General features: G+C 37.4%; 1 protein-coding gene across 4 annotated transcripts in view; it reads left to right on the forward strand.

Moving 5' to 3' along the window:
* The window catches only part of shc3 (SHC (Src homology 2 domain containing) transforming protein 3), a 65541-nt gene that overhangs the window by 4236 nt on the left and 46821 nt on the right, over nt 1-14484 (forward strand). Inside the window, exons 2-3 of one of the 4 annotated variants that reach the window (XM_073935689.1) lie at nt 1352-1402; nt 10255-12632. In XM_073935689.1, the coding sequence (XP_073791790.1) occupies nt 12093-12632 (540 nt within the window). In that variant the 5' untranslated portion in view covers nt 1352-1402; nt 10255-12092. Of the gene's footprint in view, nt 1-1351; nt 1403-10254; nt 12633-14484 lie in introns of those variants that run through there. The other 3 variants (XM_073935690.1, XM_073935691.1, XM_073935692.1) reach the window with 3 other exon arrangements.

Below are 14484 nucleotides of genomic sequence, written 5' to 3' on the forward strand. Positions count from 1 at the left end.
AACATGCACGAAAATGAACTTTGAACTAATGGTTATACATAAAAGATGTGCACGTTAACAATAAGTACACACTCTGACTGTATATTTTGTTTAATCTTCATCCTCCTAAATGCAACAGAACTCAATAACATAGAAACCACGAACCATCATAATATCGTAAGCCAATTATAGTGACTCATGTACTCTGGTTTTCGCATCATAGATTGTTTGCAGGCAAATAAATGTTTATCTTAGGAAGTGGTTTCCTAGTAACACCTGAATTCCTGCTCACACACACACACACACATGTAGTGGCATGTACACTAGAATATGCAGTGCTACACCGGAAAACACTCCCTCCCAGCAGCCAATGGCGTCCTCCAGATGTGAGCTGTCAATCATTAAGGCCGGCCCTCTCACCTCATTCCTGTTGCTATGCCGTTTTTGAAACTATGGTTACAGTAAAGGTTCCTGTAGGCTGCTTCTCTCTGTATGGACTTACCGCATGTGTCTGGATGCAGTCAGAGCTCTTAAACTCTGATAAATTGATATTTAATTGTATTTAGTGGATTTTAATTATGCATTCTATATTTACATTCAGAACATAAAACTAATATTAAGCCACATCCTTTATTTTAATTTTTTAAATGCATTAAGCAATGTGTGAATTATAAAAAATAACATTTATAATTGTAAAATGATATAAATATAACATTTAGAAAATATAAAACAGCAGATCTATATTGGGGAAATACATCTAATGCACTTCCTAATAATTATTTTCAGAATAAAATGTTAATCTACATAATAATGATGATAATAAATTTTTAAAAAATTATATAAAAATAAATGTAAATAAATATAACTTTAATACTATTGAAATGTGAAACAATTTTGCAATAATTATAAGCATATATTCATAATAATAACCTCAAATAATAATATTAATATTAAAATATTATTTTTAAATGACAATGCATCATAATGTTTAGGTTGCCAAACATTACTTAAATATTCAAATTAATCTTGCATTACCTTCCATTTAAAAGTGACGTACCTTCTATGTGTCCCAACAGACGTGATCATGTGATGTGATTTTTGGATTTGGAAAGGAAAGCCTTCTGTGCTCTCACTCTCTTCCAGTTTCTATACTTCCTGCTGTTTTAATGAGCATGTGTAGGAGTGAACCCGACACACTTCAGTCACGACTATGAAGATCACACATACACACACGCACACACAGTCCGCCACCCACAATCTTTTCTCCTGTATATAAATATAAGCATATAGAATGCATAATGTGCGATGCATGCATTTACAGTGAAATTCCTGCATGTTTTGTAATAGATTCGATGTATTTTTCATATTTCAGGACGCTCGAGTGTGTTATGAAATGAAGATGAACCTGATGAACTCTTCTGCGGTGAGTAAACTGCCTGAGAACATAGACGTAAAAGTGTTGTACATGGATATATCCTGATCCAAGCTTTTTGCAGCTTATCTTGCAGCTTTTTTACTGTAAATGAATTGAAAATTGACAGTCGGCATTAATGAAATAGTCTCTATTCATGTTTTTAAGATTATTTTTGTATATATTTTAAATGATGTACATTTTACCATAAGGTTGTATTAGTTAGTGTTATTACTGTATTTTCTATCATGAATAAACAATGAACAATACATTTATCACAGTATTTATTCATCTTTGTTAGCATAGTCAATGTAAATAAAGCCGTTTGTTAACTCACAGTGCATTAACTAGGGATGTAACAATATTGTAAATACCGTCATACCGCAATAGTAATTTTTTTCAATATTACCGTATAGCCGCATGACTCAATAAAACTATATTTCTGAGAAAAGTTTGCTTAGGCGAATGAAGCGAACGGGAGGTAGCGGGAACTACAATTCCCATCAGCCCAGGCGTGGCCATCATCCTTTGCGGTCTGTTGTCACTACAGATATAGTAATGCGGAAATGGAGTGTGCTGCTAGTAGCGGGGAAGAAAAAGAGCTGGAAATGATCGAACCTAAAGCGAGTTTTAAATCGGATGTGTGGAAGCATTTCAGTTTCTCTCTAAAAAGATACGAAAAAGGAGAAAAGGTGACAGACAAAGAAAAAAACAGAATGCAGGCACTGCCAGACTGTGGTGAAATATAAGTCAGGTAACACGACTGAAAACAGTCATGGGGACTGCAGAACACAGCACACTTGTTAGATTGATGCAGACATTGACTTGTACCGCAAAGAGACCTCTATCTCACTCATGGCTTGTCCTGTCAAGTTGTGGAAAGACAATGCACAACGTTACCCACTGCTGTCAACCTTGGCTAAATCATATCTCTCTGTCCCAGAAACCTCAGTCCCAAATGAGAGGGTTTTTTTTCTGTTGCAGGGGACATTGTAAATGCCCAGAGATCCCAGCTTTTACCAGATTATAGTTTTATGATCATTTTCCTTATAAAACCCATCTCTATCTAAGTGAGTGAGTGATTAAATGTTGAATGTGATGAGTTTTCAACAATACTAAATTGAAACTTTATTTTATTTTTTTTATTAAAAGTTTTTTGTTATTAAAATTTAAAAATTGAAGTTCCTGTTTCGAAACGTACAGATAGATGGCTAATTTGTATGTCATTGATATGTTCAGTGCTAAGGTAAATAAACACTTTTGGCACTTTTTTCTAGTCTTTTCATTAGTTTTGTTTTTCCTGTAAATTATTCAATAAATACCGTACCGTGCCATTCATACCGAGGTATTATCGTACCGTGAAATTCTGATACATGCAGTTACATCCCTAGCATTAACTAATCTTGAGAATCGCACTTTTGGATTTTGATAATGCATTAGTAAAACTCATAATACATTCATTTTCTTTTTAGCTTAGTATCTTTATTAATCTGGGGTCGCCACAGCGGAATGAACTGCCAACTTAACCAGCATATTTACACAGCGGATGCCCTTCCAGCTGCAACTCATTACTGGGAAACATCGATACACACTCGCACATTAGCATACCCAATTCACCTATAGCACATGTCTTTGGACGGGGAGAACATGCAAACTCCACACAGAAATGCCAACTGACCCAGCTGAGGCTTGAACCAGTGGCCTTCTTGCTTTGAGGCGATCGTGCTACCCACTGTGCCTTTGCGTCGCCCATTAGCAGAACTGTGATTAATAAATGCTGCACAAGTATTGTTTAATTTCAGTTCATTCATTTTCCTTTAGCTTAGTCCTTTATTTATCTGCGGTCCCCACTGTGGAATGAACCGCCAACTATTCTGACATATGTTTTACGCAGCGGATGCCCTTCCAGCCGCAACCCAGTACTGGGAAACACCCATACACACTCACATTCACGCACACACTCGTATACTACGGCCAATTTAGTTTATTTATTCCACCTTTAGCGCATGTCTTTGGACTGTGGGGGAAACCGCAGCATCCGGATGAAACCCAGGGCGGCATCTTGCTGGGGGGTGGCACGGGGAGACGTTAGAGGCCATTCACGTTTGGCGTATTTTGCATGCGCAAGTTTGTTATTCTCTATTTGCAACTGAAACAACGGTGGTGAAAGCAAACTGATGCATGCATGTGCGCAGAAAACCATTTCAGCACGCCTCACGCATTTTTTGTATAAAATTTGTTTAAATATTTAGAATAATAATTGTATATTATTATTATTATTATTATTATTAATAATAATAATAATAATAACTAGATTATTAAAGTTTGTCGAGACAAACTTTGAGGCTGGCTTGAGAAAGCCTGTTGTGAATCGTTAATCGAAAAGCCTGTAGCGTGTCGTTAGCATGTTTCTAGCATGAGTTAGCATGTTGTTAGCATGTTTCTAGCATGAGTTAGCATGTTGTTAGCATGATTCTAGCATGAGTTAGCATGTTGTTAGCATGATTCTAGCATGAATTAGCATGTTACTAGCATGATTCTAGCATGAATTAGCATGTTACTAGCACAATTCTAATATGATTTAGCATGTTATTAGCACGATTCTAGCATGATCTAGAATGTTACTAGCATGATTCTAGCATGAATTAGCATGTTACTAGCACTATTCTAGCTTGATTTAGCATGTTATTAGCATGATTCTAGCATGATTTAGCATGTTACTAGCACGATTCTAGCATGATTTAGCATGTTATTAGCAAGATTCTAGCATGATTTAGCATGTTACTAGCACAATTCTAGCATGAATTAGCATGTTACTAGCGCAAATTAGCATGTTACTAGCATGGTTCTAGCACGAATTAGCATGATTCTAGCATGAATTAGCATATGTAATTAGCATGATACTAGTATGAATTAGCATGTTACTACAGATAATTACATAAAAATGAGTATAAATATAAATTTTTTTAATAAAATTAGTATAAATATTAAAGAATAATAATAATGGTTTAATATTATTATTATTATTAATAATAATAATAATAACAAAAATAATAATTTTATTTATTTCTAAGTACATTTCTAAAAGCAGGTGGTTCGCCCAGGGTTCCATTTAAAGTAGAACCGCCACTGACGTGATGCATGTAGGTTTTCTATATGACGTATTGTAAATAAAATGAATCATAATGCCTAGAGACACAATATGAAAATTTTATATTACAAATTGTGTTTATCTACACAAAATGCATGTGAGCTTGAACTACATGCCAACCAGAAAGTAGTGGATGCGGTTCTTCTGTTACAGGGCGCTTTAAAACAACGGCAACTGAAGCCCCGTAGAAAAACAAAAAAGTTATTTCACAGTATTATCCCCTTCAATATGTGTCTTATTATTTCTATAAATATTATGGATTTGTTTTTTAAACTATAGTCTACCTTTTTCTATATTGTAGACAACAACAATAAAAAAAAACACATGATACTCTGCATTTCAGTTACTTTATTCAACTGACATTTTTACCAAAACAATATTTTTCTTCAGCAGCATCACAACAGATGTGGGTCAAAAAATAGTTTTTGTTTGTTTGTTTGTTTGTTTTGTAAAAGGTTTGCAAAAATAAGTTTCACCAAAACTTAACCAAATGACTGTTAAGTAGCACATAGCCTAACTAAAATTAAAAGCTAGCATAATTTGGCTGCGTAAACTTAAAATAAAAAAATTGCTTGAATATCTTTTACCACAGCTAAAAAACCTAAAGATTAGGTAAAATAACATTTCTTTCAAAATGATCAGTCGGTGAAGGTAACTAAAATAAAGCCGGCCTAATTTAACTATGCTACTTAAAGTTAAAACAGCCTGAATATTTTACCATGCATGGCTAATAAAACTTGACATAAGGACTACATATTTTTATTCAGAAAGATTAGTCGGTCTCCGATGAAAGCAGAGTGCAAAGTTTATTTACAATTAGACCGGCGGTGGAAAAAAACGCGCTCAGCAGGCAGAAGTTGCAGGAACAGCCAGGAACTAGCCACTGGGCAAGAGTGCTTATCCTTGCTAATCGAGACTCATTTACTTTGCACAATTATAAAATTGAAGAAGCTTTCGATTTTGGTGTCATCCAGTGCAACATCACTTACACCGTAGTCCTCGCTGAAAAGAGTGACGAAACACGGCGCGCACATGACTGATAGTATCACACACCAGACGTGCACATTCGCGTGGTATTTAAAATGAAACTATTTAGATGGCGCTCTGTGGCACGGCAGAAATATGAACAGTGTCCTGAGTCGTGGCTGGGCACCGCTGTGTAACCTGATAGAAACCTATGTTTCTATTAAAAAAAAATTACTGATGTTTTGCTTCTTACACTTTCCTTACACATCTGAAACTTGCCTACAGCACTTATTCATTGTTGCTCTTATAGTTGTGTAAATTGTTTCCTTGTCCTCATTTGTAAGTCGCTTTGGATAAAATGACTAAATGTAAATGTTTGGAATTCTGAAATGCGCCGTGTGGGCCGTAGCGCGACGTGGCGCTTCTGGTGTGTGACCCCCTATACTCGATCTGCGCTCAGGTCTCGTCTCTAGACCGCAACTCCCTGCAGCCATAACCAATCAAATTTCAAACTACCGCCCAAATACCAGCATAACCATCGTTTTCATGCTCGATCGTTGCTGATGCGTTCAAGTAATCGATTAATCGAATAATTGTGCACTTTCTTAATGCGTTAGGGCTTCTCTTATCGTAATACACCTAAAACACGAATTGCTGGGAACCTCGTCAATGGCAGTAAAGCGTTTTCTCTGTTTAACTGCAGGAAAAGAGTTAAACAGAATAATTTATCGATTTGACGCATATTATAATACCAGCCATACATGTAAAGCACAAATAATGTCCTGTAATTCGGTCACGTACAGCAGTCGTCATCCATGAACCAATCTCCATCTGTTTAATCCATTGCTCCATTTGCTCCAACTTTCTTTTGCAATCTAAAGCATGTCAAACGCCCAATTTGCCCCAGAGTGGATTAAGTTCATAGCACTCATTAGGATTCGTTTTTTAACTTAGGCCGTACTCACACTAGGTACAGTTGCCTCGAACCGGGCCAAAGCACGCTTGTCCCCCCTCCCGTCTCCCCCGACGGCCCGCGCTCACACCATAAACGGGCTTCGGCACGCTTACGTCATCGCTGCTGCGCTGTTCAGTGAGAAGCGTTCTCTCACTCAGCAGCACAGTGGAGATTTCTCTAGTAATATCGTTTCAGTCGTTTGATATGCAGTCAAATATCTCGCCAAACAGTCCTTAGGGATGCGTGGACACGCAGTCAGATATTTCGCCGAACCGATCCGCCACTTTTGGCGCTCATAAACAATCATAAAGCTCTCGTGCTGCAGGAATGAGGAGGTCTGCTGAAGGCGCAGCTGTCGTGCAGTGAGGAGTTTGCGTCTTTAATAAACTACGGCAGTTTGCGTTCACTGAACAGTAAGAATTATTAATAAATCCATATGAAACGGTCCCTTAAAAGTCACATCTCGCTTTCAGTTTTGGGCTTTGGCGCGTTTTGCACTCACACACAAGCATACCGTGCCAAAGCCTAAGTGAACCGGGCTCAGGCACACCTCTTCCAACCGGGCCAGGGCCGGCCAAGTTAACCGTGCTTGAGCCTGATTCAGCGCACTCACACTTCTCAAACGATCCGGGAAACGGGCCTGGGCACGGTACGGATGGCATAGTGTGAGTAGGCCCTTAAACCATTTGAGGAAACCGATTGCAAAAACCATTTCAGTTGAAAAACTAATCCTAATGAATACTGTGAACTTAATCCATTTGAGTAAACGAAGCAATTTGAGCACATTAAAACCCAACAACTGAAGAGAACTCAAACCAACTGAGTACTGTAAAACCCAATAAGATAAGGCAACTCTAACCGTTTGAGGAAACCCATTGCTACAAACGATTTGAGTTACCTTAACATTTTGGGTTTTACAGTGCATGTAAATCACTCGCGCTTCATCTGCAGCTGACCCCCCTCCTCCCCCCCCCCCCATTTAATGTAATGTAATGATAGTGAGGGTGCGGGTAGGACGTCATTTTTCGAGAGACTCAAATACACCAGTGACCTCATGTACGAAGACTTGCATTAAATTCATACTAAAACATTGCATACACACAAAGCTGTAAATGTGCATTCGCAGTGTTCCATACATCTGAATTGTTTACTGTGTACGCCGAATCCCACGCATATTCTCTTTGTACATCCGAATTAACGTGAAACGCAAAACCCCTCTCTACCTCTTCCCCCTAATAAATATGGTAATGACTCTACTTTGGCAAAACCAAATGAAAAAGCAATGGCAAAAGCAAGCAAGAAGAGACACTTTGAACAGAATGTGGATTGGAGAAAAACGGTGTTATTTGCAAGTTTGTCGTTGGAATGAGCTAGTTGAGTGATTTCCGCCCGTTTGATGGACAGAGACAACAAAGCTAAAGAGAGTGAAGAACAGCAGCACGAATGGCGTAGCTTGTAAAGCGCATGGCAACATGATTTGACACTGTCATTCATGAACCCGGTTGGAATCCAGCGTCTGATGAACTCGTTCTTCTTTTTCCCCCCACTACATATCAGAGTTTGCCTACTCTTCATCCCGAGGAAGACAAGTAGGAATCATTAATAAGTGTGTGTATTATGTTAAGCGCATTTGAGCATCATAGTATTTGCACATTTATTGAATGGAAATGTTTTCGAGTCACATATGCAAATTCATCTTCAGATAGCGCCTTTATAGCAATGGCGTGTGGTGGATCGCTCCGATTACATCGGGAAAACCGGCGATCACTGCAGATTGCGCTTTAATGTTTTGCTGGTCAACTGCATGGCATGGAAACCTTATATACCTGCTAGACATGCGGATGATCCCGTCCCATACAGCTGCCATGGCGCGGCTCAAAGATACTTTGTAGTGTGCAATAGTGTGCAATTTAACACAACTGCCTCTACGATGGAAATAAAACAAACACACACAGGAAATGCACGTACACCAGACATGAAGTTGACGTAGAACAATGCACATTCTCACGTTCATTTCAGCTTGAGCGTGAAATCTGCCATACGCAAAGTATGCAACATCTGTATAGTAAGTCATGTAGCCTAAAACAATTCATTGTAAACTGAAATGAATATAATTTGATTATATGGTTTGGAATTTGATGTTTTATGATATTATGTATTTAAAATTATTTAGAAAATTTGCGACTTTTTTCTGAATTTGTGTTAGATTCAGTGATCACGGAATCGCAAAAATATAGGGGGTCTGCAAATAATTGAATTACTTATGTCTATGTAAACGTAGTCAGTGATATGAATTATTATCGGCACGGTAACAATTTATAATAACTACACACTATAAATCATTTATTAAGCGTTAGCAAATAGTGAATTCATTCTCTGTTAAGCACTAACTCTACATTAATAAGCGTTAGTAGGCAATTTATAACTGCAGCTACAAATGCTCTATTCTTGACTTACAAACATATTTAAAAAGTGCTTAATAATTGTATTTTCATACTTTGTTAATGATTTATTTTTCATTACTAAATTAAGTATCACAATATTTACAAACCAGTTGTATTTAAGAGTAGTTGAGGGTTTTTAGGATCATTCAGAATGAGTTAGTAAATGATTAATAAACTATTGAAATCAACGTTTATATGTCTTATTATTCAGGCATATATTAATAGTCAACTAATATGTTAATAAATGCCTTAATAACTCAACTTCATCCAGTTTTGTGACCTAAAGTGAGCACTATTTATAAATCCTTTATAAATGCTAAATAAAGGCTCAGTTCAATTCTAAATCTAAAATAAAATCACTGTAGAGTTTAAACATTGCATCTTATTATATTGTTAAATTATTATATTGGTGTTTTGTTTTATCCAGTTTTATGTCGTATTTTGACACTCCTGTCATTTGGCGATGTTTTTCCTTTTACATTAATTTCACTTTTTAGAAAGGATTGCGTGATTATTTTTCACTTGACTCTGAGCCTTTATTTGTCATTTATAAGGGATTTATAAAGCATGAATAGTCTTCACTTTAGATCAGGTCACAAAACTGCATGAAGTTGAGTTAATAAAGCATTTATTAACATATTAGTTAACTATTAATATATGCCTGAATAATAAGACAAATAAACGTTGATTTCAATAGCTTATTAATCATTTACTAACTCATTCTGAATGATCCTAAAAACCCTTAACTAATCTTAAATACAAAGGGTTTGTAAATAATGCGATACATAATTTAGTAATGAAAAATAAATCATTAAAGTATGAAAATACAATTATTAAGCTCATTATATAGGTGCTAATAAGTCAAGAATAGAGCATTTGTAGCTGCAGTTATAAACTGCTTACTAACGTTTATTAATGTAGAGTTAGTGCTTAACAGATAATAAATTCACTAGATGCAAATGCTAAGTAAATGATTTATAGTGTGTAGTTATTATAAAGTGTTACCTCATTAATATTTAAGGTATTTAAGATATTTAAGATACAGATCAGTCTGTATGTTCCACCATTAAAAGGCAGACCTCCCCCTGTACATCTTGTTTTAGCAAAAATAGGGGAATCAACCACTTTTCACTTGGTTTTTCAATTGATAAAACAGTCCTGACTAACGTTCTTCAAGTGAACAGCTCTGTTCAGCAGGATGCTTCATAAAATTCAGTCAATTCAGTGCAGCATATGTTCTTTGATCACCCTTCATTCATATGAATGTAAAACATTTGCACTCAGAATATAAGGAGGGGCCGCTATATTAGATTCTGTTATTTACCAGTGTGATTCTTCTCCGACGCAGAGCATGCAGACCATCAGGAGATATTTTAGAGGCAGATTGTCTGAATTCAAGAGTTTGAAAGCGACGCAGAGAGCAGCATTCAGAGCTGTCGCATGAGAATGGTTTCTCCCTTCACCTGTTCTTCAAGTGGTTCGCCCCACTATTCAGCCAGCCTACCCTGAATGAGTCATCCTGCTCGTGCCTGATTGGCCATTCGGGATCCATCCCGAGGGATTGCCGTGCAGAAAGCTGCCGAGGCCTGACTTCATTCACAGAAACGTCGGTATGCCCGTCTGCCTTTCCATTCACAGGCAGCCTAAATCATTTTCACCCGCGCGGCCGCTCAGCATCCTCTCCGGCTCTCCTCAGCATCTCTTCTGCATCTCCGTGACAACACAGAGCCAGGAGCACTTATAACGCAGTTTTTTTTTGTGTGCTTGTTTTGCTTTTGTCTCAGTGGAGAAGACAAACCCTTGCTCTCTCCCTCTCTCTCTCTCTCTCCCTCTCTCTCTCTCTCTCTGTCTTTTTTTTCAGTTTGCAGGCAGGAAAGCGAGACGCTGGGAGGGACTGCAGTGCGTTCGCCGCAGCAGTACAGGAAGCTTGTGAATGACTGCTGCTTCCCTGTCACAAGCTCTTCTGGACATTTCCCATGAATGGCTCTTTTTTCGCTGCCTTAATGTCATGGGCTTCATCCCGTTGGCTGCTTTTTAACGGGGCTCTGAGATCTGACATCACTGTTTACGGTTGTTTCCCCGCCGAATCCGGATGGCATTTTAGTGAGACGGAATCTTGACATTGCGTGTTTGAGAGAGATGTTTAATTATTCAACAGAGCTCATTCAGGAGCAAAGCTCGGCTTGTTTTGCCTTCTGTAGGGGGAGATATTCGGGCGCTCGTGCGGATGGATTTAAGCCGATGTTTCATAGTGTCTGAGGAAGAACGAACGTGACGAACAAAGAGATTTAAATTTGAGCACGTTTTTAACTCGCCGTTAACAATGGCGACATGTAAGCTAGTTGCGAACGAAAGGTGAACGCAGTCAAGTATTTGTACTTCTAATGTCCTTTCAGTGATCTTCATTTCAGTCTGTTCAGCTGAGCGCCTTTCTTCTGAATTGAAGTCAACCAAGATTGTATGTACTGAGAATTAGTCATCACCATGTACACAGCGACTAGAGTTTCCTTCTTTGTGGCGTACATGTGTTCCAGGCACAGTACTCCAGTATGATCTTTGCATTGAATTACGCCGTTGGATTATGTTGCTGACTCTTTTTGCATTATTTTCATCGGTTTTGATTCAGTCGTTTTGACTGAAGAGTTCAACACTGAGCTCTTTATCGTTGTATTTATCTGGACTGAATCAAAGCAGGAGGCGTTCCTATGGACAGTGCAAATTTTGCAAATTGATTGGTTCTACCAAGCTGTAAGTGGGAGTTTTTTTTTGTAACAGAAAGTGCTCTGCAGTGTTGAGTGAGTCTTTTGTTGAGAAGCGTCTCTCGTTCTCTCTCTCTCTTTCTCCGAGTGAGTCATGCATGTTCAGGGATCTGCCAGGATGCGGGGAGAGAGAGAGACATCTCTTCACTAGAGATCTGTCTCTCTCTCTGCCATCTCTGGCCCTCTGTAGAAGAGCGACCTCGCTGCTTTTTTCCTCATCGTCCTCTGTCTCCATGGATTCCGCGTTTTGTGGTTTATTTTTGGTCCCTGAGTTGCCGCTGTGCGGCGTCGGATTTTCCTGACGGCCGCTTGCTTCCTTTCTCCAAACCCTCGAGGACGCTTTCTCTGCTCCAGCATGCAAAAGAAGTGGACGGTCAGCCGGGAGTTGGATGTGTCCATTCGTGTGTAGGCTGGCATACCGAGGGGAATGCTTCACCGTGCTAAATACAACCGATTCCGGAATGAGTCAGTGACGTCCGTCGATGAGCTTCTGCACGGTCTCTCCATGAACGCCAAGGTCTCGGCCGTCCCGCCGTCACCGCCCGTGGGCGACCCTCCATACGCCCCGCCAGCCGACCCTGACCCCGCCGAAGAGTCTGGCACCTTGTGCACCCTCATCAACAAAGTCTCCAACCTCAAATTCACCAACTCTTCTGGACTTCTAGGCATTAAGGGCCTGCCGTCCGCTGTCAAAGACCTGGCCGTGTCCAAGCTCCAGGGAGGAGCGGCAGCAGGTGCTTCCAGCAGCCCCGCTTCATCCACCCTCGCTGCGGCCTCCCCGCTGGAACCCGGCTCCACGAGTTCAGGGAAGAAGGGCCGAATGGAAGAATCTCAGCCTAGTGGAGAGGGATGGAGCCTGGGCGGGACGGGGGCCGCGGGCTGTGGAGGGCTGGTGAATAAGCCGTCTCATGGATGGCTACACTCCAGCGAAAAGATCTCTGGACCTGGAGTGACGTATGTCGTTAAGGTAAGCCCAAATCCCATGTCTGTTTTTCTGCATGAAGGTAGAATACATCTTCTTCCTTTCCATGTGCTGGTACACGGGGATTATGTGTACGGTTTGGAATAATGCAGCCGGAGAGAAGGTCGCAAGTGACCACAAAGCACAGACTGTTCCACCACATACAGTACCATGTTTACATGACGTCTGTTTCATGAGTCGTGCATGCATGTGGAGGTGGGTGGTAAAAACCAAACTCTAGTCATTTATTCGATATCAGGCTAACAGATGTAGATGCTATATTTGTTAATTGCATCATTGATCTTGCTGTTTGTGTGAAGCAAACTTTGTAATGCTAGCAATTCTTGTGTATATACAGTTGAAGTCAGAATTATTAGACTCCTTGAAATTTAGCCCCCCTATTTATTTATTTATTTTTCCCTATTTTTGTTTAAAGGAGAGAATTTTGTTCAACACATTTCTTTTCATAATAGTTTTAATAACTCAGTCATTTCTAATAATTGATTTCTGATTTATTTTATCTTTGCCATGATGACAGTAAATAATATTTGACTAGATATTTTTCAAGACACTTCTATACAGCTTAAAGTGACATTTAAAAGCTAGGCAGGTTAGGGTAATTTATTATCTAACAATTTATTGTATAACGGTGGTTTGTTTTTTAGTCTATCAGACAAAGTATAGGTTAAAGGGGCTAACAATATTGTCCTTAAAATGGTGTTTAAAAAATAATAGACTTGCCGAAATAAAACATAGAAGACTTTCTCCAGAAGAAAAAATATTAACAGACATACTGTGAAAGTTTCCTTGCTCTGTTAAGTTTCATTTGGGAAAGATTTTAAAAAGAAAACAAATTTAAAGGGGGCAAATAATTCTGCCTTCAATAGACTAATAATTCTGCCTTCTAATAGACTTCAACTGTATATTTAAACACCCTTCACAGATCTCTCTTTTAAATTCACATTTTCTATAGGAAGCTTTACAATATTATATTTGTGCATATACATTACATTAGTCGGTACCAACGCCAAAACTGGAACTGATCTAACAAAATATCTTAAGATCAAAATTAGCACACCCAAATTTATGTCGGAGAACAATGTAAATACATTTTTTATAAACAAATTAAAAATATAAAATTTAGTTTGTATTATGTCATTTTTGTTTTTTGCAATAACCCAATTCAATTGAAGTATAATATATTTTATTTTTTAAAGATATTAGGTGACCAAACTCTTATTTTATTGGATATAATTGTTTATTAAAGCTGTTTTATTGAAATGCACTAGAATTATTATCTAAATTCACTGAGAAATGGATTAAAATATTCATTTCAAAATAGGGCGTACTCATTTATGCTGAGCTCTGTATGTCAAACAGAACAAATAACACAGTTGAATCTAAAACAAAAGAAAGAAAGTGTATTTGGAACTTGATAGGGACACACTCGATATAGTGTTATAATATAATATAATATAATATAATATAATATAATATAATATAATATAATATAATATAATAATATTATATAATATAAATATAATGTAATATAATATAAAATAATGTTATATAATGTATTATAATATAATATAAATATATATATATATATATATATATATATATATATATATATATATATATATATATATATATATATATATATATAAAATATGATCTAATATAGTATAATAATATTATATAATATAAATGTAATGTTATATAATATAAAATAATGTTATATAAAGTAATATAATATAATATAAATATAATGTAATATAATTTAATATAATATAATATAATATAATATAATATAATAGAAAATATGTTATATAATGTATTAAAATATAATATAGTATAA

The sequence above is a fragment of the Danio rerio genome, chromosome 21 (assembly GCF_049306965.1).
Source record: "Danio rerio strain Tuebingen ecotype United States chromosome 21, GRCz12tu, whole genome shotgun sequence".
In the NCBI taxonomy this organism is placed as follows: Eukaryota; Metazoa; Chordata; class Actinopteri; order Cypriniformes; family Danionidae; genus Danio; species Danio rerio.